The following is a 25,925-nucleotide window of genomic DNA, read 5'->3' as shown; positions in this document are numbered from 1 at the left end:
ACCAGAAAATGAAATTAAGCTGAAGACATCAAACTTGTAGAAAGGGCTAATGTTAAACAAAAGATTAAATAATAAGAAACTGATTTCTAACAAAAGGCTATTTAAAATGCTGTTAACAAATATTTTACTCGTAGGGCTGGAGTCAATTTTATAAGAATAATACTTTTTATTTTAGATAAAGCCATCATGTAGCTGCATTAAAATAATCATTAACCATCAACCTTCCTGCTATATTCTATTCAATTGTCATCTGGAATTGTTAGTATATTATTGTAATTACCTCTTCAATTACTTCTGTGTCAGAAGTCTTACTCAGCAGGACATTTTTTTTTCTTTTTTTTCCCTTCCCAAATTTAAATCTGATTCATTTTTTCAAATGCCTGCATGTAAACCTCGCACAGGAAAAAAATAAAATAGATGTACCACAATCATATCGTTTGTTTATGCATGATCATTTCTCACACATTCACATGTTTCTTCATCTATGTCTGAGATGAAGCTGTACTTTTCCTTAAAAAGCTTTTCTTCAGCAATTTCCCTTGTGCAGGACTAAGATCAGGTCAAGTCAGACTAAATTTTACCTGAAATAGTCAAAGGCAACTGTTAATAAGGCCATGTTTGAACCCAAGTGTTTCTGTGTGCAAAAAGTAGTAAAACTACATACAAACAAGGAGTTCTAAGGAAAAGGTAATAGTGTGGCATGTGAATCAGTAAAAACTGCATTTTGCTGTCAGATATTGCTTTGTTTTTTTCAGGCTCAAGTAAAGATTTAAGACAGTAAGGTTCGATTGACTACATTAAGTTAACAACAGTAAAAAAGTGCAAGGGGTTTCACAGACCAAGTATTCACCCCTTGTACCTGATAATTAATCTTCTGAAACAGAACCCTACTGCAAAAGCCCACATTATTTATCTATACTTCTAGGCATATGTTAGGACAATAAAGATCAAGTATGGTCTTGGATAAAAATGTCAGTTTAATATTAGGTACAGAACACCACACTGACAATTTTGTAAAGACAAGAGACCAATGCAGATGAATTTCCGTTCATCTGACACAGTTTAATCACAAAAGAAATCTGAAGTGAAAAAGAGGTTTTACTTTTAAAAGCCTCTGTTGCTCCAGGTGCATCGTTTTTGTCTGGGTGGAATTTCAAAGCAAGTTTTCTATAAGCCTTCTTTAGGTCTTCTTCACCCGCATCCTTTGACACCCCAAGGACTTCGTAATAGTTTTTACATTTCTTTATACTGCAAAAGAAAATGAAGTAAAACATTGTAAACAAAAAGATGTAAAAGTACTGTGTTAGGACACAGATGTAAATGAGATAATCCATTACACTGATGCAATACATTACACGTTTCACTTTCAGTATATAATCTATTTAAAAATCCACGCCAGAAACAAAGAATGGCATTTTTCATAATAAACTCAACACTGAGCACAACAAATGATCGTACTCAAAATTACTATGTACATTTATTTTACTACTTCTACTGCAGAGCTACTGGAGTTGTAAGAAATTGTTCCAGTTTGCAATTACTGTAGCACATCCTCATCCCCAATTTATTTGAATATTGATGTTAATAATGCATAAAATGAAGATTCCAAATTTATTCACAGAGCTAGTGGGTAGGAAGGCCTGTTATGACTGTCAAGTGCAAATGCTCTCTGGTATGCATGATTTAAAACAAAACAAACAGTACCTCCCTTTCTCCAAATAAAAGTCAAGTCGTAACACCATCTGAGCATTCACTTTTCAGGGAAATAAGGCATATGAGAATACCTCTGCTGCTGGGAATGCACCTGGATCTTAACAAGCTTTCTGTAAGTATTTATGTTAAGTTCACAACAACAATAACAGCTTCAGCAACTGCAAATTCATCTCATCTCATATGTTCAATGCAGCTTTAAACACTGAAATATTCTTCTTGTAGGCCATCTCACCCAGACAGGAAAAGCAAAACCTGGAAATGATGTCATCATTTTGTAGGCTTTACAATACCCAGAAGAGAGAAAGAGCAGTTACAGAGTGCAGGGAGAACATTAATTCTGTGTGGGCAGGAAGAACTGACCAAATCAATAAATACACCTTAAAACCTAAGTTACTCTGATAAGGATTCAGAAAATAAGGCCAAATCACAAACTTGCATTGCAGAAATGAGGTGCATTGACATTTGGTGCATACCAAAAGAGAAGGCTTATCCGAGCAAGAAATATAAATTACATCCATAAATACTTTAAAAGCTTTGTGTGAGTCTCTTCATAAGGCTGTAACTGTGTCCACATTCTCTTAAATACACGGATTTCTACATAAATATGGGTTTAGTGTTGCAAAGACTATACACAGGGCAGCCAAGCAGAAAAAGGGGGAAGTAAGCCTCCGGCATTTTCATGAAAGAAGAATGGGTACCCTGTAATTAAGGGAATGCTAGCATCAGAAGTACAACTACACCGTCGTGTGTGGTCCTTCATAGTTCACAGATTGATCAAATCAAGTTTCATGTGAGGGACCTCTTTTCCTGTGCTCAAATAATACAAACTTTTGTGGAAGTCTTGGTGTAATGCTCATAAGAGCACTGCACTGAATGCATGCAGGCAGCTGTCAACACAAATATCCAGTCACATAAATACAGTTCATTACATTGAACTAACATTTAATAATTTCAGGAAGCTGATAAAGCTAAATAAAAAGAACACATCATCAACAAAGAATGGAAAGAAAATATATTAAATTATACTATGAGTACTAGAAACTTTTGTTTGTTCAATTGTTCATCCATTCACAAGAAGAAAAAACTTTGGTACTGTACAGATCCCTTCATCCTTAGCCTCAAGACCTAGATTACTTATGAACCGTAGCAAGAAAAGACATTTTTATTTTAAGTGTAACACTATAAAATAAAGCTTTTATTTCACGAAATTGTTATCTCAGCATCCCATCTAAGTTCTTCTCTTCAGTAATTTAGTATCTGAATTACCTTTGGTGGACCAGACTCTTCAGAACTTTGGGTGATATAAAATTAGGCGGTGAGTCATCAATGTTTAGCAAAGTTACTTTATTAGCAGTAAAACTGCAGCGAACATTTGTTCAAGTGTATTAAGCACCATGCATTCTCAACAACTTTTTCCCCCAACAGTGTAAGGCCATTTTTTCATGGAAGTAACACACCACCCCCATCCCCTCCCCCAATCCAACCTTGAAAGCATACTTCTTTGCAGAACCTATATGCATTTATTTCACAACTCTAGGCTACAGAGAGGAGAAAAATGGAAAAAAAAGAAGAGAAACATCCAAGAAATGCCAGCCTGTTTTCCAGCCCTCAAAAACTCACTGCAGCTTTCTCCCATTCACAAGCACTGAAAATCCCACAGTGGGAAACCCATACTGGAAAAGCAGGAATGATCAGAATATGTTCAGGTCAGTGTGTGAGCAGCTTCCAACACCACAGTCTACCTAGAGCCAGTGTATCAAACCAGAGCTACTCCTTGATGAGAAAGCGCAGGGAGAAACCTGCCTTGTGGGTCAGATGGCACTTGCCCCTCAAAGGGATGAAAGCTATCACCCTCCATGCAACAGCTATCCTGAACCTGCTTCACAGATGAGCTATTTTTCACTGAGAAACAAGCATTCAGTCAAGGTGTAACACATCTCGATTGTCTCTTAGCAAGTCTTTGCTGGTGATTGCTTTGTTAAACAAGACAATCTACAAATACATGAGCATGGCCATTCCAAAGTTCACAATTTTGTATGAAGCTACAATTCAATATTTCAAGCACACCTTATATCAAATTACCCTCATACCCTGACCTGTCACCCTAGGCTAAATGGCCACGCTCAAACAAACTTTTGTGAAAGCCACCCCTGACTTTTATTCTATCTTGTGTGCTCCTGTCAGGATGTGCACGCTCACAGCAACACTGCCTGCAGCAGACCTGTAACCGATCCTCCAGATCATTTACACTGCCCTCCTTTCTATTGCACAGGACCAACACTGAGATACTTAACCCCTGTTCACTGTTTAGCCTGTTGTCATCTTCAGATCTCAACCAAGTGAGTGCTCGCTCTAACGATCCTCAGCTGCACACATAAGCTGCAAGTACTTTGCTGGATAGCCTGAGACTTCATGACAAATCATGTGGAATACGCATGTATGTGTGGTAATTTTGCAGAGTTTAGCAGGACTTTGGATTGGGCAGATCAAGCTTTAAACCTGAAATACATTAAATGATTGTACAAATATACAGGGGGAAAAAACCCCTACCTAAGCCTGGAATTCTCAGCAGTGACCCTGTGCTATGAATCCCTTGCTACACTCTGCTATTAGACAAGAGTTTTATAACCTTTGCTTTGCCATTTCAAGGCAAAAGGCATCTGCAAGTAGCTAGTACCTAGTTAATGCAAAGTTTCCTACAGGGAGGGAGTCAGTGACTTCTGCCAGGAGGTCCCTTACTGAGTGTAATTCAGGGCAATCATTACAGGGTAATGGCTCGCTTTTTCAGACAAGTCCATGTGAGTTCTGCACCAAAACTTGTATGGCAGCAGCTCTGCACTAGGGATGATGGGACAATCAAAGACATTTAGAAGGTGCTTTCCAATTAAAGTTACCAGTGTTTGTGATGTGCTCCTGAGAGGCAAAACTAACACACCACAAACTCAACTTGGTCAGTCTGTTTACAGCAGGACAACTGCATGGGATCACCAGAGCAAACCAGGTCTTACGCGTGCTGTGTAGTCATCACACTTCTCAAACACTGTTGGAGCACACAGCCCACCCCATCAGAGCCTGACATGCCACATACCTCCTCCACCTTAAAGAGATGAGGATCATGGGCTTCTCACAGAGACTCTCCAAGACTTAAGTCCTCTTCCTCCTAACTGCCACTATCCTGATGATAAATTTCTCTCTGGCTGCTGGAAGCTGTTGGAACCTACGGCCAACCTGACTCTTGTTCCTCAGCAGAAGCAGGCCTTTTTGGACATATTCCACAACCCTTGCCTCCAGTAAACTCCAGACATCTGACAATCATCACACTGCCAGAATTCCTCACCTGGAGCACTGAACACTCCTGTGGAGGTCTGTCACAGAAGGACAGATGGACAGAAGGAACCATCCCCTTCACACTTGTCTTCTGTTGCAGGCTACACAACATTGGCCAGCAGAGGCTGGAAAAGATGAAAACCAGTGGAGGCTTTGGAAAAGTCTGACTATCAATGTTACTTATGGCTTTAACTGCATCTGAACCCCCTGTCCTGCAGCACTCTCAGCATGAACAACTAACTTTCTGAAAGCTGCATTTCAAATTGCTGCTTGCTTGCTTGGTTTTGCTGTACTTAAGGCGCTATAGCCCCTAGTGCTGATTTTCTTGCACATGCACATTTCTCCATGCTAATGTTTATTTTTAAACTTGCAATTTATCTATCACTTGCTTACTGACTGCCCCTTTTGTACTGAACTGGGTTTTTTTTTTTTTTTTTTGTTATTTCTGGCTTATTTGCTGTTTTCACTGTTAATTTGTTTGAGGTTTTGTTTTTTTGTGAATTGTTTTTCTTGTTTTTCATTCCTGCTTGGATCACTTCTGCATCTGAATTACTATCAAATTATTTCTTTTGTTTGGCTAATTTCTGTCCTTGCTGAATTTTAGTCCCCTGCCAGCACCTTGGCACTGCCCTTCTGGTTAACAGATTTGCTGGCTGATTTAGGAGGGCAGGTTGCTGGATGTTCCTGTAATAATACCTGGCTTTTACAAAATAGACTTCTCAAACACCATGAGGGCAAGTGATGGCTAACATTCATCCACAATCTGCTGACAGGGGAGTCTCACTGTGACTTGCAAAGCTCCACTATCCCAACTTGTGGCTGACAAGCCACCTGCAGTAGAACTGGTCAGCCAGTTTCAGACCATAGCAAGAGCCAGTTCTGCGTGACGCTGGGTTCCTCTTCATGCTCTGACGGCTGAAGGCACAGGAAGCCCTCCAGGAACTGAAATGCCTGCTCTCACCTGCAGAAATTCTGTGGCTACCACCACCGGTTCTCCTGTGACTACAAAATGATGTGATCTTACTGCTGTGCTTCTTGTTTCACTTGTTCAAATCTACAATTCAGATTAGGTCAGCACTGACAGCTTCTATCAGATTAAGAAAACCTACCGGAGATGCTTGCATTTCTGTATCAAATACCTGCAGTGATCCGTGATCACTAAGTCTTAGTATGACAGGTATTTTGAAGGGCCTTCCAAAGCTTCTGTCTATAAGCACAAGGATGGACAAAAAGACAAATACTTCAACCACTATTTCCAAAAGCTTGCAATGGGAGCCACAATTTCTCCCAATGGTAACCTGAACTGAGCAGCACAATGAGCAGCAATGTGAATGTTAGTAACAAAGGACTGAGCAAGAGGAAGCTACACTGACTTCTGATCCCAGACGAGCAGAAAACCACAGTAAAATGCAGCCCAATTTCTACACGGGTCAAGTTTCCAGTAATGCCAGAGAGCCTGATGCAAATGACATCTTGCAGCTGAATTGAGAATGTGCCAGTCACAGTTTGGATGATGTAAGTGTGGTCTGCAAAAAGTGTTCTAGATTGGGAAGTGGAGGTCACAGTCTTATCAAGGAACTCAAGCTGGTACCAACATCTCTTTAGTTTCTGGAATGAATGCACCAGAAGCTTCAGGTCTCTGTTTTACTGACAGATTCAACACCACATGAGGGTGCTTGTCTTAGTACCTTGCTCTTGAATGTACCTGGTCAGTTTGTTTCTCCTGTGTGCATTACATGAAATACTTGAGGCTGAGCTTCTATCAGCACACATTTCTCCACATTTTGTTTTAGCTTTTATTTTACCTATAAAACGCATAGATTGAAGGCAGGAGCTTTCTGACGAAGTCCACCGTATCTTCTGTGCCACTTGTCCATGACAGGCTCTATGACTGTGATTTCTACCTTGACTTTCTCAACCACTCAGATGGCTATTTCAACAATTCACAGCAGTGCTACAGCATAATTAGAGGCACACCCCGATTTCTTTTTTTGGTTTTGGGTGTTTTTTCTCCCAATTTTAGCAAATGTTTTGCTGAATTCACAGCAGTCTCAGCAGAAGGCCTGGAAAAAGTCAAGTCACATAAATTCCTTCCACTCTGATCCATGAAAGGTATAGAAGCAATTTTTTCTTGTTTACTCCATAAATTCAAATCAAGATGGTGATTATGCTCAACCACTACTGGATGACATTTAATCCTCCTTTACAAGGTTCCTATAGAACTCATGACTCTTATTAGTCTGGTTTGGTTCTAGCTCAAAGATCCAAAACAAAAATATTCATTCTGAGAGGCAGGCACTGGCAGGGCAGGAAAAGCAGTATTCCACCACAGTTTTCACAAGACAGCAATCCAGCTTCATCATACTACTAATGGCAATTATCTTTTAGATGTCAAAAACGTAATATAGAACATATGATACAGATTATTTACTAAAAAGGAGACATCAGACACCATATGAATTTTAAGATCATTTAAAGGCAGTCTGTATAAAGTGTATGACCTATATATGTGTCTGAATTTATTTTTAGTCATGTAGGAGACAACAGATAATACACACTTCACAGCATAAAAAGAAATGTGAAAGGTTAACACACAGCAGGCAAATGATCCTTTTTTTACTGTCATGCTAGTCCACAAAAAGGGTCTGCACATGTAGTGTGAGTAGGCAGATATGAACGGAATTTGTCTGAAAGTAATGAAGAAATCTGATAACTGTAATTCTGATCAGCACTTCATTTGTTTTAAGTGAACTAGAAGAAAAAGCTAGTTTTCTTTCTTATACAAATGTCTCATTTCTTTATCTCAGCAAAAGATGCCAATAACCTACATCAAATAGTGAAGGAATTGCTTTAAAGCAAAGGGCTCAGAATACAAAGTAAATTCTCCCTTTTCTGTTGTGCACACGATGCACTCAAGTTTATATTGCTCAGACAGCTTTCAATTGCCTAGTGACTCCTGGGGCACTAACTCTAAAAAAGACATAAGTCTCCTGTGGGTCCTAACATATTTCTGCTAGTCTTCTGTCAGTATCTCTGATACGCAGGTCGCCTAAAGTGTTAACGCAACTTGATCCAGCCCTCACTGACAAGATAAACATCTTTAAGAAAAAAAAAATGTACGTGCTACAGATGGTATTTTCAAAGCATTTCAATTCAGAAGTAACAAAGTGGTCTGGGGTATCTCATGCTTCAAGTTATCACACTGAGACAGCGAACACCGTTTCCACAAAAAACAGAGCATCACCCAGCACTTATGCAATCAGTGGAAAGATATTGCATCTTATGCTTTTTCCAGTTGAGCAACTTGTTTGCAAGCTCATGTAATGCTCCACAGAAGTGTTACAGTAGCTTGCTAGTGATCAGCATCCCCTGTGTATGTGCAAAAAATAAAACCAGCACAGAGATGCTTGGTTGTTCTCATACCTGCTCACATTACTAGAGTAACCCTGATGAAAGTTAATGCAGTTACATCAGTTACTGCTCTAAGCATGTCTTCGCTATGCTTAAACCTATTGTCACAAGCAGATTCAAGATAGCTGGACAATTCCTGGAACAATAATCAGTGATCCAAGTGAGAGAGAGCTTAGAGTCTGCCCCCTTGTCCAACTGCTCACTAAAGCTGATACAGAAAAAGCATTGGAAATGGTATGTGTAGTTAAATCAGGAATGCTTTCTCTGTCTATATTCCATTATTAACACAGAACCAGAACTCATAGAGGGAAGGATACTTGAGGATAATGACCACCTTTCGGATCATAGGCATACAAAAGTGTTTGACAAAGCCAAACACATAGCAAAATACAGAATTTATTTAAAAATTAAGATTTCCTACTTTGCTATCTAGAAATTTCATACAGGAAAAAAAAATAAAAAAATCAAGCATGAAATACTATTTAAAACCAACTCTCTTCACACACATTTCTTTACCTAATTCAAAGGTGCCCTCGTTTCAGCTGGGGTAGAATTATTTTTCTTCCTAGTAGCTGGTGCAGTGCTGTGTTTTTTGGATTTAGTCTGAGAACAATGCTGGTAACACACCAAGTTGTTGCCAAGTAGTGCTTACCCTGATCAAGGACATTTCAGTTGCTCATGCTCTGCCAGTGAGGAGGCATACAAGAAGCTGTGAGGGAACACAGCCTGACCTGAACTAACCAAAGGGTTATTCCATACCACAGCACATCATGCCCAGTATATAAAACAGGGGTGATTCGGCCAGGAGTGACAGGCCTGGCATCAGTCAGCTGGTGGTGAGCGACTGTGCTGTGCATCAGTTGTTTTCGAGTTTTCATTCTTCTCTTTTTGTTGCCTTCCTCTTCATTACAATTATTACAATAGTATTATTATTACATTTTATTTCAATTATTAAACTGCTCTTATCTCAAAGGTTTACCTTTTTTCCCCCCTTGGTTCTCCCTCCCTGTCCCACCTGGGGGGGCAGGGGGATGAGTGAGTGGCTGCGTGCTACTTAGTTGCTGGCAGGGGTTAAGCCACAACAAAACATCTGAAAACCATTCCACAGTGATATGGCAGAAGCATATGGTGGTGACAAGCTCTGCTCTCTGAAGAACACCCTCCCCAGAGAGGCATGTTTCATTTAATTGCAGAAGTCTGGGGCCTGACTAAAACAATAACATATACAGCCTGTCATGTTTCCAACTAGGAAGCTCATTCTCACTGTGGTTAAAACATAAGCTTTCCCTCAGCTATCATCACTACATGTGCTATATTTTTCCATTAAGTTTTAGCCCACTGAATCTAATCCTGTTCTCCTTGGCAAGGCACACACATTTGTTAATTCTTAACCATAAATTTTCCAAGTGGTGGGTTGATGTCACTCACTGACAGCATGACAAACTTCCAACAAGAACTGGAGACTTGCTCGGTTGATCACTGCACATCTAACCCAAAGTTCAGTCTTCTCTCCAAAGGTTTATAAACTGCTATTAGGTATATAGCACCATTCAAGGATAGTAGCATCATTCAAGCTAAGGTAAAGATTTTGGTTTAACAGCTGATTTTTAAGTTGGATGTAAAATACACATAAACATGAGTGGTTATGTAAACTATTACAATTGCTCAGCTGAAATACCTGGGAAGATTTTAAACCCCCAAATTTAATATTCACAAAGCAGCTTGTTGAAATAGGTATTAAGAACCAATGTTGCATCAAGATTATCCTTAATGTGCAACTTCCGCAAATGCCCTTAACTCTGGTTCTGATCTCAGCAAACTGGATTAATTTTATCTGGTATCTAGTGAATGCCTTCAAGGAAGCAATACCCAGCACCATGAAAGCATACCAGGGAGAAAAGCTGGCTCGACAACATCATTTTACTCAAGAAAAAGTAGGCAACATGCTTTCTGTTACAACAAAGAAACAAAACAAACAAAAAAAAGAACTTGGAGAAAGTCTGATGTCAAAGCAGACTGCAGCTCAGATGGGCATGTCACAGGTGAGTGAATCCTTCCAGGAATACAGCCTTTCTTGTAGCACCTTTCTGAGACTGTGTTACATGTCTTAATTTGATCTAAGCCTCATTTCACAGATGACTTCTTTCTGGGTATTTTGTCTCACATGCATGTGTGCACACATACATACACACACTTTACATTCAATTTAACAGCTAATCTTTGAAGGTGGCCAAAAACTACATGCTTATTCGGGTTTTACTTTACATGTGTCATGAAGGACAATAACATTAAGCAAGCAGAGACAATGGTAAATGAAAAGCTCTAGTAAGTAATAACACCAAGGGTATAGTCATGCCAGAGATACTGCTTTCTGACTGCCCGAACGCAGAGCTGCTGTATCAACAAAGAAAAGCTACTTTTTTTTTCCCACTGTTAGCACAGCTGAACACATTACTGAACTTCAGGAAAAGACTCCAAGATGGTATCAACTGCAACATACATTTCACATGCATACAAAAAACCACACACAAATTTCCATTTTGCACAACAGTTCAACCAATCTATGCAAATTAGGAGATAAGGACCTTTGGATCTCCCTTCTTTGAGCTCTCTTGAAAATATCTAGACTAGGCTTACATGAAAATACGAACGGGTTTTGATGTGTGCAATTTTAGAGTGGCTGTATACATATTTCTTTAGCAGAAATCAGAGCACATATCAACCCATGTTTTTCTCACTCCTACAGCCAACGAGTGTGTAACGATAACATGACTTAAGAGTTATTCACCTCAGGACATTTCTATTAATCTTTCTTTCTTTTTGCATATCCTCCTTTCCTGATGTCACCCAATCTTAATACTATCATGCTACATGAAGTCCAGACAGAGTTTATATAACGCAACTTAAGACTACGGGCTTCAGTGGTTCTCAGGTTGTTGCACATCCAGAATTAATTAATTTTAACACTCACCTAAGACCAACTTGTACAGAAAACAAACATTAAAAGTGAGCATGTATATTGAGCATAAAAATATTCAAGAACAGAAACACTGTCCTGCAATTTTCATCACTTCTCCCATTTACTATTAGATCAACTTACTGTTTTGAGTATTATCTTTATATAAAGTAACCTTGGTGGTTTAAAAGGAAGAGTAGCATCTTTCTCACAGAAAGTGACAATGTCTCATACTGTGTTTAACTGCGGCACAACTCTCCTCTTCCTTTTAGCCACAGTTCAGTACAAGTAACCCCTCTCAGCTAACATTGATTTTTTTATTGCTTTAGATGCTAGAGCTGAAAGTGTAAGTACATAATACACAGAATGAAAAAGCAGTGATGCATTTAAGCAAGGCCATACCTGTATACTCCTTCCATTTGGTCTGCAGTGTAGCTTTTTCCACTTTCACCTGCAGCAGATGCATTGCTCTCCTTCGTGTTATTGGGCTTACTCTGATCATTGCTACTGGCTGGTTTTTGGCAGTAAGCGCCTCCCCCAGCAGTACTTCCATTCTTCGTAATAGCTTCCAACAAAACTATAAAACAACAGTATATCATAGTATCATTATAGGCATTAGAGATTAAGTTAGAGCTCTCAAGTATCTTAAATGGGAGCACCACAATTATAAAAGACTAGCTGCTGCTACAACCTACTTTCTTATTGATCATCACTTTGTACCACAAACCTTTCTGAAGCCAGCCTAGCAACATCTTTTTGTGCAAAACTATGAAAAAATGTTTCAAAATTAGTGACTGGAATCCCCTCCAGCTCTGCCAAGGTAATTTAATACTGTAAAGGATTTGTCCAGGTCCTTCATTTCTAGATGGGTTTTAGAGGTACCAAACCCATGCTTTGGGGTTAAAATACCAGAATACCTGAATAAGCAACTGAAGAATATTATTCCTCAATAAATAGGAACTAATCTAACACTCTAAAGAACCTGCAAATTATTCCACACAGATACCAAGCCCATCTCCAGCATATTTCAGTTGCTACATACATACGTATTTGTAACATAAGCCTTTAGTGGCCACAAACTGATGCTCTATATCCCTTCCAGGCACTACCAACTGAAATTCTAGCTACTCTTAAAGTGCCACAGGTAAGTCAGCACCAGCCAGCTACACCCAGCTCCAAGACCTGAATCTTGAAAATCAGCATGCTATTGCTAGATCCTCTTTGAAATCCTCTTTCCTCCCATGTTCCAACAAGTCTCAAGTTTAGCAATTTAATAAATCATCATACACTAAGTCTTCTTTTTTCTTCTGGATATAAGTGTGTATCTTGGAAGTATCTGTCTTATCAATAAATCAGAAACAGTACCATTCTAACCTAAGGAACTGGACACAAAGCATGATGTAGATCAAAGACTATTAAACAGTCTATCTTTCCTGAAAAGAGATTCCTTCAGAGCAAGATGGCAAACTACATAGTCCAAGTTTGTTTCATAAACTGTGAGTTACTACCTGCAGAAAAATATGCTCTAATAAAATTTCCCCCCAAAAAGTCCCACTCACTGTGAAAGCATGTTATAGTTTTATTGTTATAAAAATATTTCCTTTTAGAAACTAGTGAGACGAACCCTGAAGGATTTTCTCCTAAAACTAATCTTAAAATGTCTCCTTCGACTAGCAAGGTCTCTCTTGAAGCAGCAGAAAACTGGGATCCTACACATCATAGCTTGTATCTCTCAGAAGCACAGGAAAGAGAAGAAAGCAGAGCTTTGTTTAAAAGGAAAACCACCACTTCCCCGAGATGGTCTCTTTAAAACTCTTTCATTATTTGCTTTTACTTATTAATTCACTTATTACCCGCTGGCCACAGCAGCCTGATGTACTGCAGCTGAATAGCTACACCTGGACTAAACAAGGAGTCAGTTGACTTGAGTGTCGGCCCTGCACTCATGCCTGCCTCTGCAAGACTCATCAGTTGATCAGATCCAGATCAGGCTTTTTACTGCAGAAATAAAGGAACAACTAACATTTAGATGCCGAGTTGTATACTGAGGGGATGTTTTCACTGCAAATGAAGTGAGGTTCTTGAAAACAGGAAAGCTGTAGTGGCATTATGGATTGTAACTGAAGCAGTTATCCAAATATCTGCAATAGTTTATTCTAATATCATCTGTTACAGCATTTAAGGTTCTGCAGTAAATGAAAGAAGAACTCCAACAAGGTGACTGTGTCTGCAGACTAAGAAGTAATCAAGAAGAGAGATTTGCACAGACAGTGCCCTGAGAATGAAGCATTTTCTGTCTGAATGTCTTTTTTTTTTTTCTATCCTGTGATATTTGGTATTTAATAACAGTATCACGTGGGATCATATTGAACATGTGACCCTGACTTACCCTCTAGCAAAACTGTCAAGTAAGTGTTATTTCAAATCCTGCCTTTATATTGGCTTTGCTTTAGAAATTCCCCATCCCTACAGGAATGCTCATACCAAATCAGTAAGAGATAATGGTAGAAATGCAGGTATAGACAATGGTTTGCATTTTTAACACCCAGAGTCTCTTCACAGCATGTTTAGCTGGTCTTTTCATTAATTGGTTTAGCTGCACTATACTTTCAACATCACTGCTTCCTAATCACCTCAGACCTCTCATCCTCATAATGGAGCTGCATTGCTGAGAGGACAATGCAGCATGCTTGCAAAAAATAGTAAACAAAATTCAAAACCTTGAGTGTTAACTTCTTAAAATAGCAGGACATAGCATATACAAACATGCTATTGTTCTACACTGAAAAAGAAAACCGTACAAAGGGTCTGGGGCCATTGTTTTCTTCAAATAAAAGATACAGTTCAGATATTCACAAACAATTTTTTGACTCTTCCATGAACTGCTGGTGGTAAAACCGCTGCTGGAATTGCAGGCCTAACAGTGCGTTAAAGAAAACTTTCACTGTGCATTTAGGTATTTAAAACTAGGACATACAAGGAACCAAAGACTTACATTGTTAGCAGGTAAGACAATGAATCTTATCTCCAGTGTGTCTGAAGGCTCTCTTATGTGTACTGTTACCTGCTGCTGAATGAAAGATCCTTGCACTGCATTTGATTCCATTACGCACTGAACATGACCCCCACTTTGACTAATGGAAGAACCGTTTAATTCAGAATTCATACTAATGCAACAGCCTGAAAAACTAAGCTCACATACTCCTAAAGAGTTTGGGCTTTAAAGGCAGCATCAGAAATAGTCCAAGAAAATTTTTAGCAGCACTGAAAAATAAAGTTGTCCTTAATATAATTTTCTGCCTTCAACTCCAAACAGAATGGCACCTAAGCTTAGAAAGATCTTCTCCTTTATTATCTTTAAATCAACTCTTACATTTTTTTCCCAGTCAAGCAACTAGTTTCCACTCGGCTGCAAGATGGATCATTAGCAAAACCCATAATCAAGCAATGTTTTGAACTGTAAAACAATTTTCTAGCAAAGTGACATCAAAGTGACCACTGCTACTATGAAGTCATTAGCTAAGTATCATTAAATAAGCATTGACCTTACATTACACTATTAAAGCCTTAAAATAGCACTGCTGCAGTCAGCGTATTTCAGACAGAAGCTTTGTTTAACTAAACTACACTGATAACTAGTGCTGAATGCACTCTAAATGCAAATGTCACCAAAACCAAACCACACATGGTATTGTTTTAGAGACAACAGTTAAAACCTACTCTCTGTCCTTTTATAACCTGCCATAACATCAGGAGGAAAAAGCATCAGTAAAAGGTTCAGTGCTTCCATTCTCTCTGCTTTTATCACTGATGGAACATCAGTTGTGAAAGGCTGGTCAACTGTTCTCCAAGTGATATTAAAAGGTACAACCTATGATGAATCTGTGACTTCAGTGAGAAATTGGTATGAACTACCTTCTAATACATACCCCAGAGAGAAAGTAAGCAGGTGCAGTGACAACTGGGGCTGCACCATACTGTCCTATCACCATACAAACCCAAAACATTATGACTGTAAATTAAGAATCTGTGTTAGAACCAAAACCTTAATTGTTTCCTTCTCTCTGGTATATGCTATGACACATTTTTAATTATCTGAATCATGAAACATTGTTTCCTTTCCCCACTGCTTAATTTATCTAAAACCCAACACTGATATAACAAAACAGTAATTTCATTTGCTCTTAGTCAGTGTAAAATGCCAGTTCTAATTTATCGCACACCTTCCAATGCCGAAAAGAGGATAGTCTGTATCCTTGCAGCTTACTGCACTTTTAACAGGGCTATTTAAGTGACTTGAGAACTTGGGGGTGGGCAGTCAATGAGTTGGTGCTGTTCTGGGAGGAAATGGGATGAGTTGAAAAGAGCTATCAACCTCCACAGCTAGAAAATTGAAGCACAAGTTTACAGTCCCCTAATTTCTAAGTACCTAGTTCATATCAGGCCTAGGGCCTGATTTTTTTTTTTTTTCAGTGGTATTAGGGCATCTGCAATTCTCATCAGCTTCAGATGGAGCTTTAACTGCCCATCAGTTCCACAAACCAGGCCCTTGTTTCAAGCTGAATATCTGAAAAATGAAGCACAAACAATTAGCCATCACTAATGGAAACTGAGTGAAGTGACTTAACATCAGAGAAATACTGTGAAGCATCTAGTTTCAGTACACAGTTCCCCAGATTAACCACAAGGCCATCTTCTTCTCACCAGAGGTATACCTCATTTATGACACACTTTGCTAATTTCCACAGTGAATAAAACAAGTGTCTTACAGACAATAGCCTAATTAGCCATCTATTTCTTGCACTGAATACTTTACAACAGTGGTTATGTAGAAGCAGTCCCACTTAAAAGGAGAAAAAAACCAACAAACCAACAAACCCAAACACTCAAAATATAAATCAGTTCAAGATTTTCTTCTTTTTCCTGAAACCTACTGTAGCTCTTATCTTGGAGGTATAAAATGGTAATAAGCTACTTGAAGCAAACAAAGCTATTAGCTGCCTTCAGTGGAAGAAGCTGGATTGAATGCCTCAGCCTTCCCGCCTCCTGCTTCCAAAAAGCTGAAACTATTTTCATGCATATCATCTTCTCAAGCACCAGAAATTCAGGGGAATGTAGGAAACTTCTGCTTGGTTTTCTTTCAGAGAGGTATGTAATGTGGCAAGAACATAAACAGTACTATGATCTTGATCTAAAGGAATGGTTACCTTCTTCCACATGATTTACCAGCAACATCCATCCTGTCTTGCAGGAGAGAAAAAAATAAAGACACCCCAAAAATCTATACTATAAAAAACAAAAGCACTGATGAGACTTTTGTTTATCGTCTGCATAAAAGAAATAGTTGGGAGATAAAGGAGGTCAGAAAACATCCACTGAATCTGCTCACCTGACTTAAAGGCTTTACTACAGAATAAAATACAGCAAAGAACGCTTCCAGCCAGAACTTCACCCCAAAGACATGTTCCAAAAATGGTAAATGCTGAGGCTTTTAAGTCATTACAGATCAATGAGTCTTTCCTGTTCCTTCCATGGCATAGACAATGAGAACCAGAGGAACGCAACAAGTCGCTGCTGCATTCAAAGCATTTTCAAGCTGACTTCTGACACTATGTGACAGAAAATCTCCAAGACAAGCGACAGCTTTGTATACACTGAAATCCTGCTACTGTTCCTTTTAAAAAATAATTCCTAAAAACTTTTTGCAAGGCAGATAATTAATTGTCAAGTTTCAGCACAGAAGCGCCTGAAGAGCCAATGAAGTCATAGGGGGAGCCACCTATCCCATTTTCTCTAGGAAAGTTGAATGTGTGCACAATTCCTACGTAGCTACTTCACAACAAGAAAGAGAAACGGAACCAGAAGTAAATGAGAGGATGAAGACATGCCCAGTCTGGAGCTGCAGTTCTCACTGCAAGCCGTTAGCTAGGGGTAATTCACAGTGACAGAAGAGAAGCCAGCATAGCCTGTCTCGTACCGGGGCCTGAGCTGTCCTGCTGTTCATCGGGTTTAAGCAGAGTCTACATGGCTATGCTAATACTGATGGCCAAAGGGAGAGGGGAATGCGTGCGAGAGCTTGGGCAGGCCCAGAACGAGCCCTTTTGGCGAGGAGGGAGCTGGCCCCAGCCGTCCCCGTCCCCCCCCCCCCCCCCCCAGCCTGACGCCACAGCCGTGCACTGGCGGTGAACATCCACCTGCCCTGAGCGCTCCTCCGGGGCACGTTAAGCACCGCTTTAGCCTTTTTCCCCACCCCTGACCCCCCAGTCCGGGCTGCTCTGGGGGCTGCGCCGGCTACGCACAGAGGACGCGCGTGAGGGGTCCCCTCGCCTCAGCGCCTCAGCGCCTCAGCCTTAGGCGGCCGCCGCGCAGGCTAACCGCTCCCTGGGGTGAGGAGACCTCCTCCATCCGCCTCCCCCCCGCCGTCCCTGCGGCTCCCCCTCCTCCCCATGGAACAGGGCAGCGGGAGAGGGGAGGAGGGGCGGCCGCGGAAACAGGGCCGAGCTTCACCTCGGGCCGTCTCAGTCGGGTACAGCTTCTGGGCCTTGCCGAGGAAGCGGAGAGCGCGGTCACGGTTGCCGGCCTCCAGCGCCTCCCGCGCGATCTCGATGCACTTCTCGGCCTCGTCCCGGTTCCCCTCCATGGGCTTTTCCTTTCGCCGCCTCCGCCCGCCGCAGCGCAGAGAGAAGGGGCCTGAAGCCAGAGCGGAGCCGGGCGGAGCCGAGAAAAGAGAGGAGCGGAAGGGCAGGAGCGCGGGCAGGGAGGCCCCTCACTCCGCAAGGCTCATCCCGCCGCGCCACTCCGCGCCGGCGGTACCCGCAGCCCCAGCGCGGCGCTCGGCCCCGGCAGCCAGCCCGGCCCGCCGCCTGCTTCCGGGACGCCGCCGCGCATGCGCCGCCTCGCTGGCCCGGGGGCGCCCCGCCCGTCCCACCGGCAGTCCCGGGGCCTGGCAGCAGCCCCGGGGACGATCTACGCTGCAGCCAGCCGCAGGCTCATCCCTGTCGAGAGCTCTGCTGCCCATCCACACGTCTGCGGGGCCCCACCGCCGCCCGGGCGCAGCCTGCGGGAGCCGTCTAGGATGGAAAAGTACCGGGCGGGTGGCCGTGGAATACCGCTGCACTGCGGCCTACGGAGCACCGCACCGCCGGCCCCGATGCAGCCCTTGTGGAGCCCGCGAGTTGTAGTTCTTTAATTAGCTGTGCTTGAAGGTGCCGGCTAGCACCTTGTAACGGCTGCCTATCGTTAGCGACATCAATCACACCCAGTCCAGGGCTGCGCTGCTGCAATGAAAGCACTCGAGTGCTGCTCCAGTGAAGCAGCACAGCTCCAGGGGACAAATGCAGCTAATATGTCTAACCAAGACCTGCAATCTAGGTCAACACCTTCCAGCTACAGTCCTGCAGCACAGACTATTACTTGAAAGGGGTTAGGGTAGCAATATAGCCTGTTTAGCATCCTTATTTTAAGTATTTTACTGCTGGAAGAGCAGTTGTGGAAAGCAGAGAGCTTGCTGCCCTCAGGAACTGTTCTCTACAGCACCTCTCACCCCACAAAAAAAGATGGTTTTCCCCACTGCAGTTACAGGCAGACCCTCTCTGTGAGAAGTGAATTTACAGAGAGCTAGAGAACCTACAGATGGGACCAGCCCCCCTTTATTCTACTGCTATGACAGGTGCTACTGTATAGCAGAAACCATAACTTCAACACACCATCCTTAAACTCTAGCCCCATAGTTTAAACCCTCACCACTGTAATATGCTCCAAACAGCAACCATGTGCTTTCCAGTTCAGACTGTAGTAGAGGTAAAGATGACCTGTGGGAAATGCCACACCAGGACAGAGCTATTTGGCTGCTACCTTGGGAGCAGGTTTTGGACTCTGCCTCCAAGTTTACACGAGCCAGGAAAGGCTGCTGTAGTACAGCCTTTCCTTTCATGCATGTCTCTTGATGGTTTTCTACAAGAAAGTGAGGTAAGTCCAGCTCTACCATAAGGAAAATCAGCTGAAGTTGGGGATTTCCACCACCCATCCAGCTTACCTTCTTCCCCCTCCATGACAAAGCCCTTCACTCTATGAAGGCTGGCATCAAGTAAAACTGATCTTAAAGTAGTGTCAACCTGACATCTGCTCTACTAGAGGCACCTGTCACTCTGCACAGCAGGCTCAGCTGGCAAGAGTGTAACTTGACAGGATGAAACCTGTGTGCCTTCAACTGGATGGTATTTCCCAAGTGCAGCATTCCAGGACTCTTTCCACACCCAAAGTACAGATGGCAGGACCACCAGAGTTGCACAGTCTTCAAACAACTCAGAGCTGTGTAGTCGAGACCAACTATTTTTCAGTTAGTAGACAAGAGACAATCAGTCTTGACATAACATTTATTGAATATTTCCACTCTAGTGGATGAAAAGTCTGTACAAAACCAAACATTTCCTTTACTTAAACCAATCTATAACCAGTCAGCTCAATCAGAACTCACTACAAATACAATAGCTTCTTTGAAGCCATGGTAACACTTAAATACGGTTAAGACTTCAATGCAGAAATTTGGTTTGTTAGAGAGCTCAAGGGAGCTTCAGTTTTCAAAGTTACAAAAAGGCAAAATTGTGTTTCACAGATACAGTCCACTGGAATCACCAACACTGGACAATTAAGTACTTAAGAGAGTCCTGAGATAACAAGGAATCCTGGTATCCTTTAGACAGTTTTCTGTTGTCCTTTCTTTCCAATGAGAGACTTATGGATATGTGGTATTACACCTAAGAAACAGCAACAATTGAGACAATGTTATTTCTCAGTTTTCCTAAACTTTGCTCTTCAAAGCAAGCAACAGCATTAACCAACCTCTAGATTGATAAGAGGTCTTGCCACCCAACCCATCACAAACAGCAAGAGATCTACATACCACCACCAGCAATTGTTGCCTTAATGAGAGAATCCAGTTCCTCATCTCCTCTAATCGCAAGCTGCAAGTGGCGGGGAGTGATACGTTTTACCTTCAAGTCTTTGGATGCATTTCCTGCCAGCTCCAGAACCTGAGGACAAGACATCTTTAAACTGAGTTACACAAACCAAAGTGAGACCAACTGCATGGCCTTTGCTGTTTTACTCTCTGTGCCAAGTACACTAGCACCACCACCAAGATGGCAAACAATGCCTCTTTTGAAAGGGTTCCTCCTTTGGAGCTCTGCATTTTAGTTTTCCAAGAACAGAGTAAGTTTTATAGCAGATACAATGTGCTATACTGGCACAATTTATAAAACAGTTCACCCTTCCATCTTTCCTTTCAAGTCAGTGACTTGAGCTGCAAGAAATGCAGCACAAGGTTTAAGTGCATCCACTTAGAACTGGCTCAAAGCAAGGACTTCACAGCCCAGTCCAAACTGGCAAAAACACAGCAGTCTGACCATTATGCCATTTTGGAGTTGACCAACTTGCTTGCATCCCCTGCAGGAGCCTTACCTCAGCTGTCAAGTACTCCAGGATTGCAGCACTATACACAGCAGCTGTGGCTCCTACACGTCCATGACTGGTAGTCCTAGACTTCAGATGTCTATGGATGCGGCCAACAGGGAACTGCAAAATAACAGAAGTATGAACAGGCTATGACAAAGGAGACAGAAAAACACATGCTGGGCAACAGAACCCCAATGGCAGAAGTACAAGCTATATTTCAACACTTGAGAATCCAGCTTAGGACATGCTATCCCAAGTTTACATCACAATCCTAACCACTAACAGTAACAGCCACAAAGGAATTTCTTCCCTCCTGCACAGATCTGTAAAAGGTCCAAAAATAAGCCAAGCCAGACATCAAACTCAAGCATTAAACAGATCCTCACCCTATTACGGACAACCAAGAGACAGCAGACTGTAGAAGTCTCACAAGGTACAACCAACCAAGACATGGAAGGCTGACCTGACTTTCCCTAATGCATGCCCCAATCCCTGCTCACCTGCAGTCCAGCCCGCTGAGAACGGGACACTGCCTTGGTCTTGGTCTTTCCAGAGTCCTTCCCAGCTTTACCACCAGCCTGGCAACGAGAAGAGGCCTGTAAAAACGGCTGCGCCAACCCCACTACCCCCACTTCCCCCGGAGGAACCATACCTCAACGCACCACGGCAGCGCCTTACCGCGCATGCGCGCCCCTCCTCCTTCTCCCTCCCACTCCGCCCTCCTCTACCGCGGGGAGGCAGGCACGCGCGCCACCAAGGCGCGTGCGCGCCGCCCGCTACACCTAGCGGCACAGACGGCTCCCGAGGCGCATGCGCAGCCGCCACTCCCTCTCCCCGGCGCCACCAGCGCGCGTGAGACCCCCTCCCCCCCCACTTTTGCCTCCCCCCCTCCCTGCCGCGCTCCCCTCCCCCGCGCGCACTCCCACCTCACACCAAAGGGCGCAACGGACCTTGATCCCTGTCCCTACTTCTGCACCCCCCACACACACTAGCGCGGCCCGCTCGGGTGGCCCCGCGGCTCCTCACCATCGCGAACCGGAGGGCAGCGCCGCGCAGGGGCTGATGGAAGACGAGAGCGTCCCGCACTGACGGAGCCCGAGCGACAACAGCGACCTACCCCGAACCGCCGCGATTCAAACTGCGCCCGCTCCCGCCTTCCCCCGGCGCTTTATAACCGCCGAGCGTCCCTGCATCCGGGTACCGCAGCCTCGCCCCTAGCCAATCGCTGCGAGCAGGGGCGGGCCGCTGTCCCCAGCGACAACCAATGGCGAGGCGGGGTGGTGCCAGTCTGCTGTTGCGGGGTGCGCCAAAGGCCCTGCCTGTATTTAAAGGGACAGGCGTCTCGGGAGGCGAGGGGGTTTGATTTCGGGGGGAGTGGGGGGGCGTGCGCGGCAGACTGTCGAGGTTCGCTTCTCAGCGCTTCCCCCCATTCCGGCCGCCCTTCGCCGTTATTTCGGGGAGACGGAGGCGCAGACCCTGCAGGTGCCGACCCAGGACGCTCTCCCGCTGCGGCGGTGCTGCCCGGGTTGGCGTGGGGCGCTCCCGCGGAGAAGCCGGCCGCCCGCGATCGGGGTGTTAGGGGGGGAGCTTTCGAGAGTGCGGGGCGGAGGAGTCCCTTCACGAGTCTCCCTCAGCGGGTCTTGCCCTCTGAGAGCTGGAGTCTGATGGAAATGAAATAAAACGGAATAAAAACGGTGCGTACCTGGAGGGGACTGGCAGCCGAAGCAGCCGCCCGAGGGGCCGCGGCCCTGCCCGCAGGCCGCAGTGCTGGCCCTCAGCCAGCCGCTCCTGCCGGGCCACCACTCGCCTCCCCCGAACTGAGGCGTGAGGGCCCGGCCCTACCGGCCTCGCCACGCCCAGGAAGGAGAGAGAACCGGCTGTCTGCTGGGATCAGCGGTGGGAGGGGTGGCCGGCTGCAGGCATCGAGCGACCCGAGGCGTTTGTGAGGGGTTGTTTACTGCCGGGTGCCATTCGTTGTGCCTAGCCTTGCTCTGTCTACCCCGCTGCTCGGCTTGATGTAGGTTCACTTTTAACTTTATTGGGGAAGGTTGAAGCCTTCCCCAGTAAAGTTAATTGACTTAGTGCACAAAGCATCTCAGAAGCAGCCTCAAGGAGATTACATCCCAGTCTCGGGATGAGGAGCTATATAACACTGCATTAGCGGAGACACGAGGCTGTCCAGTGCCAGCTGACTGAGGATGAAGTCGCATTTACTCTTCATGATGCTGGGGGTGGGGAAGTGCCGGCGTGGCCAACAGCTCCACACGGCTGCACTGGGTTTTATTTTTGCCTCCGTCTTATGCAAGAGACATACGATTAGCAAGGGCAGCCCTGCCTCAGACCCATTTGTCTCACTGGATAGTTAACACGCTATGGGTAAAATCTGTTCATCGCGAAGTTGGTTCCAACTGTAACATTTAATTAATGCAGGGCAGATGTCCTCAGCTTGGGCACTTCAAATCCCTGCCCGTATTTCCCTGAAATGAAGCCCCACATGCCATTTTCAATACAGCATCATTATTTCTACTTAAGAATAAAGCAGCCTAGATATTTAACCTCAGTTGACCCACCTCCTTCACCACCAAAAAAGTAGCAATTCATTGTACTCCTCCAGAACTTCATAGATCTCTGTTGTCTGTGAGATACCGTGTTCATCTGTGAGCCTGCAGTATGCTCAGGGAGAAACTCTGGCCCTTCAATTGCTGAATACCTCTTTAGAGGTAAAACTAAATCTGTCATGCAATTTACCAATCTAATCACAAAACTACCACTTAGTAGGTTTTCATATATGTATTTCTCTGATATCAAAGGGTCCTAAGCATGATGAGTACTCTTACAGACAGACACTTAGCGGGAGATAGAGCTGAGGGCATAAAGTTTTCATGAGGATACTCTCCTTACCATAACTTTCCCGCTTTCTTCAGGTCTGCAACAAGCAAAATAGAGTGCCAAGATAGGAGGGTATGTGCTGATCCCTAGAGTTCCCCTTCAAGGTCTTTCCAGTTGTTCACTGAAATAGTAAGGATTTAAAACGTTGTGTCTCTTCTGCTCCTAAACCTGACCCAAAATACCTGGTGTCCTGCTTACAAAGGACCTTTTGCTCCAGCCTCCAGGAAGCCTGAGGCCACGTCATCAATGCCTTCAACACTAGAGCTTCAGTTTGGGCATTTTGCCCTAGCTGCTACTGCTTCAGGGAGACCTACTTCCAGACACACACAGAGTGAGGCAGGACCGAACTGAGAGCAGACACTCCTACATGCAGGAATCTGGTGGTTTGTTTTTATGTAACTGTCTAGTGCCTCTGTCTATTTGAAGCATTAGTTGTTTGTGCTTTCCTTCAGTGAGCAAAAATGTAAGAGAGTTTGGATTTAGTTTTTTACAGTTTAAAAGTAAATCTCAAGATTTTACAGAAGTTAAGATTTCATTCATCTTGCCATTTAAAAAAATATTTCTGTCCAAAATGCTTACAGCAAGGATCCATTTCGGGTTTTTTCCTACAGGGAAGAGAAGCCAAACTGCAGGTTACAGGCCCTATGGGGACAGCATTTGAGATGTAGGAGGAGAAAACCTGGTTTTTTTTTCTCCCTGATTTCTGTCCACAGAAGGGCTAGGAAGCAGAACCGAAAGGCCTCGTATCAGGTGGAGAGAATCCCTGCCACAGAAGTTCCCTGCTTCCCACACAAGCTTCCCCAACGGCTTGCTTTGGCTGCATGCTTTCAGCTACTCATGGCTCCTTACAGCTGGGAGGTTAGGCAAGGCAGCCTAACACCGAAGGTTAAGCTAACGTAAGGATGTATATTTACCAAACAGATCATGTCAGGTAGGGTACATGAAACATATCATCCTATGCTAGCTAACAAGCTTCTAACAAGCACAACCTGCCCCCGATATTTAAGGAGAGAAATTAAAACTAACTTAGGAACACCAGGAGCAACCCCAAAGCAACTTCAGACCCAGTTGTAAGCACAAATAACCTCAATCCCACAAAGGGAGTACTTACCACTGCCATCACCCTAATGAAACCAGTGCCCCAAACCTACCCCCAAGTGTCTTACCCAGTTTTTATAATGTAACCACCTCAGGGGAGAGAAGAAAGACACACATCAAGGGGCTCAGAGCAGAGTAATTGGCTTTTATTGGTCCAGTTAACGTTCATACGTCCCTTTAAGAAAGTGGAAAACTCCTCTAAAAGGAAAGGTTATGGGGAACCTGGTGAGGAAAGAGTCATGCACTGTGTTTAGAAAAGGAATTGCTGATACTTGGGCTTGTGTAATAGTGTTCATGCCCTGTTGTCTCAGTGCTGAGGTGTGCTGGGGCATCTTTTTATTATCTCTGAAAGCCAAAGGGCGAAGAGCTTTGCATATTTTACCCAGCTTTTGTGCCACTGCGTTATTAGTATGAAGTTTTTCTTATGCACCTCATTACAAGATATATTGGTACTAAACCATTGTCTGTGTTACATATTCTGTGACTGACCTCCTCTTGCTGTAGAACATTGCACACAATCCAACAGACACGCTGCTGATACAGTGCCCTGGACAGCAGGCGCTTCACACCTACCCTGTGAAGCTGGATGGCTGTGCTGGTGGTACGCAGGCCAGTTCTGAGTGCTGTGTCTTGCTGTAGCAGGATTTGTGCAGGTCCTCACTGAGAGGCAGTCAGCTCTGCAGCAGGAGCTACTCGGTAAAGATTACCTCCCCTTTGGAGCAGAGAGTTGTAGCTGAGGACATTTGATCACCTAGCTATGTTCTCAGGGCATGTTTTTCAACATATGTTAGAAGCATTGGGGTATAGTGCTGCTTTCCTTTCTACTCTGTCTACTACTTAATACAATTTCCGTGGAGACTAACACTCATTTTCACTTGCCTCCAAAATATAGACAGATTCTGTGAGGCAGGGACCATTTCTCACCCCTCACTGTTAGGTTCTGAACACAGTATTATTTGGTCTCTCACAAGGTTTTAGTTTCTGCAGAAGCGGTGGTGATCATCTTCCATTAGTAGACTAATGGATGAATCGTTTCCAGAAAGCTCTTTGTATCACATCCCTCAGGGAACTTTGCAGT

General features: G+C 43.6%; 2 protein-coding genes across 3 annotated transcripts in view; both read right to left on the bottom strand.

The window, feature by feature from the left end:
- The window catches only part of DNAJB14 (DnaJ heat shock protein family (Hsp40) member B14), a 28,311-nt gene extending 10,029 nt beyond the window's left edge, over positions 1 to 18,282 (bottom strand). For both annotated transcript variants that reach the window (XM_065691390.1, XM_065691399.1), the window contains exons 1-3: positions 17,915 to 18,282; positions 11,810 to 11,984; positions 1,103 to 1,248 (exon numbers count right to left, since the gene is read on the bottom strand). In XM_065691390.1, the coding sequence (XP_065547462.1) occupies positions 1,103 to 1,248; positions 11,810 to 11,984; positions 17,915 to 18,047 (454 nt within the window). In that variant the 5' untranslated portion in view covers positions 18,048 to 18,282. The remainder of the gene's footprint in view (positions 1 to 1,102; positions 1,249 to 11,809; positions 11,985 to 17,914) is intronic.
- Positions 18,283 to 19,768: 1,486 nt separating this feature from the next.
- LOC136020352 (histone H2A.Z) lies at positions 19,769 to 22,022 on the bottom strand. The gene is made up of 5 exons (XM_065691379.1): positions 21,887 to 22,022; positions 21,361 to 21,438; positions 20,867 to 20,980; positions 20,310 to 20,439; positions 19,769 to 20,163 (listed from the first exon to the last, which is right to left on the bottom strand). The coding sequence occupies exons 1-5, from the start codon at positions 21,887 to 21,889 to the stop codon at positions 20,102 to 20,104; spliced, it is 387 nt and encodes a 128-aa protein (XP_065547451.1). The 5' UTR covers positions 21,890 to 22,022; the 3' UTR covers positions 19,769 to 20,101.
- Between the last annotated feature and the right edge of the window lie 3,903 nt (positions 22,023 to 25,925).

Source organism: Lathamus discolor, chromosome 1 (genome assembly GCF_037157495.1).
Source record: "Lathamus discolor isolate bLatDis1 chromosome 1, bLatDis1.hap1, whole genome shotgun sequence".
Classification (NCBI taxonomy): Eukaryota; Metazoa; Chordata; class Aves; order Psittaciformes; family Psittacidae; genus Lathamus; species Lathamus discolor.
Note: the sequence above shows the minus strand (reverse complement) of the source record. Positions and strands in the feature narration are given on the sequence as shown.

Excerpts from the sequence above, each read along its gene's own strand:
- LOC136020352 (XM_065691379.1), bottom strand. Across the intron at positions 20,981-21,360 it reads CTCAGCGGGCTGGACTGCAG|TTCCCTGTTGGCCGCATCCA; the intron begins GTGAGCAGGGAT and ends GTTATTTTGCAG. Across the intron at positions 20,164-20,309 it reads GGCAACAATTGCTGGTGGTG|GTGTAATACCACATATCCAT; the intron begins GTATGTAGATCT and ends GCTGTTTCTTAG.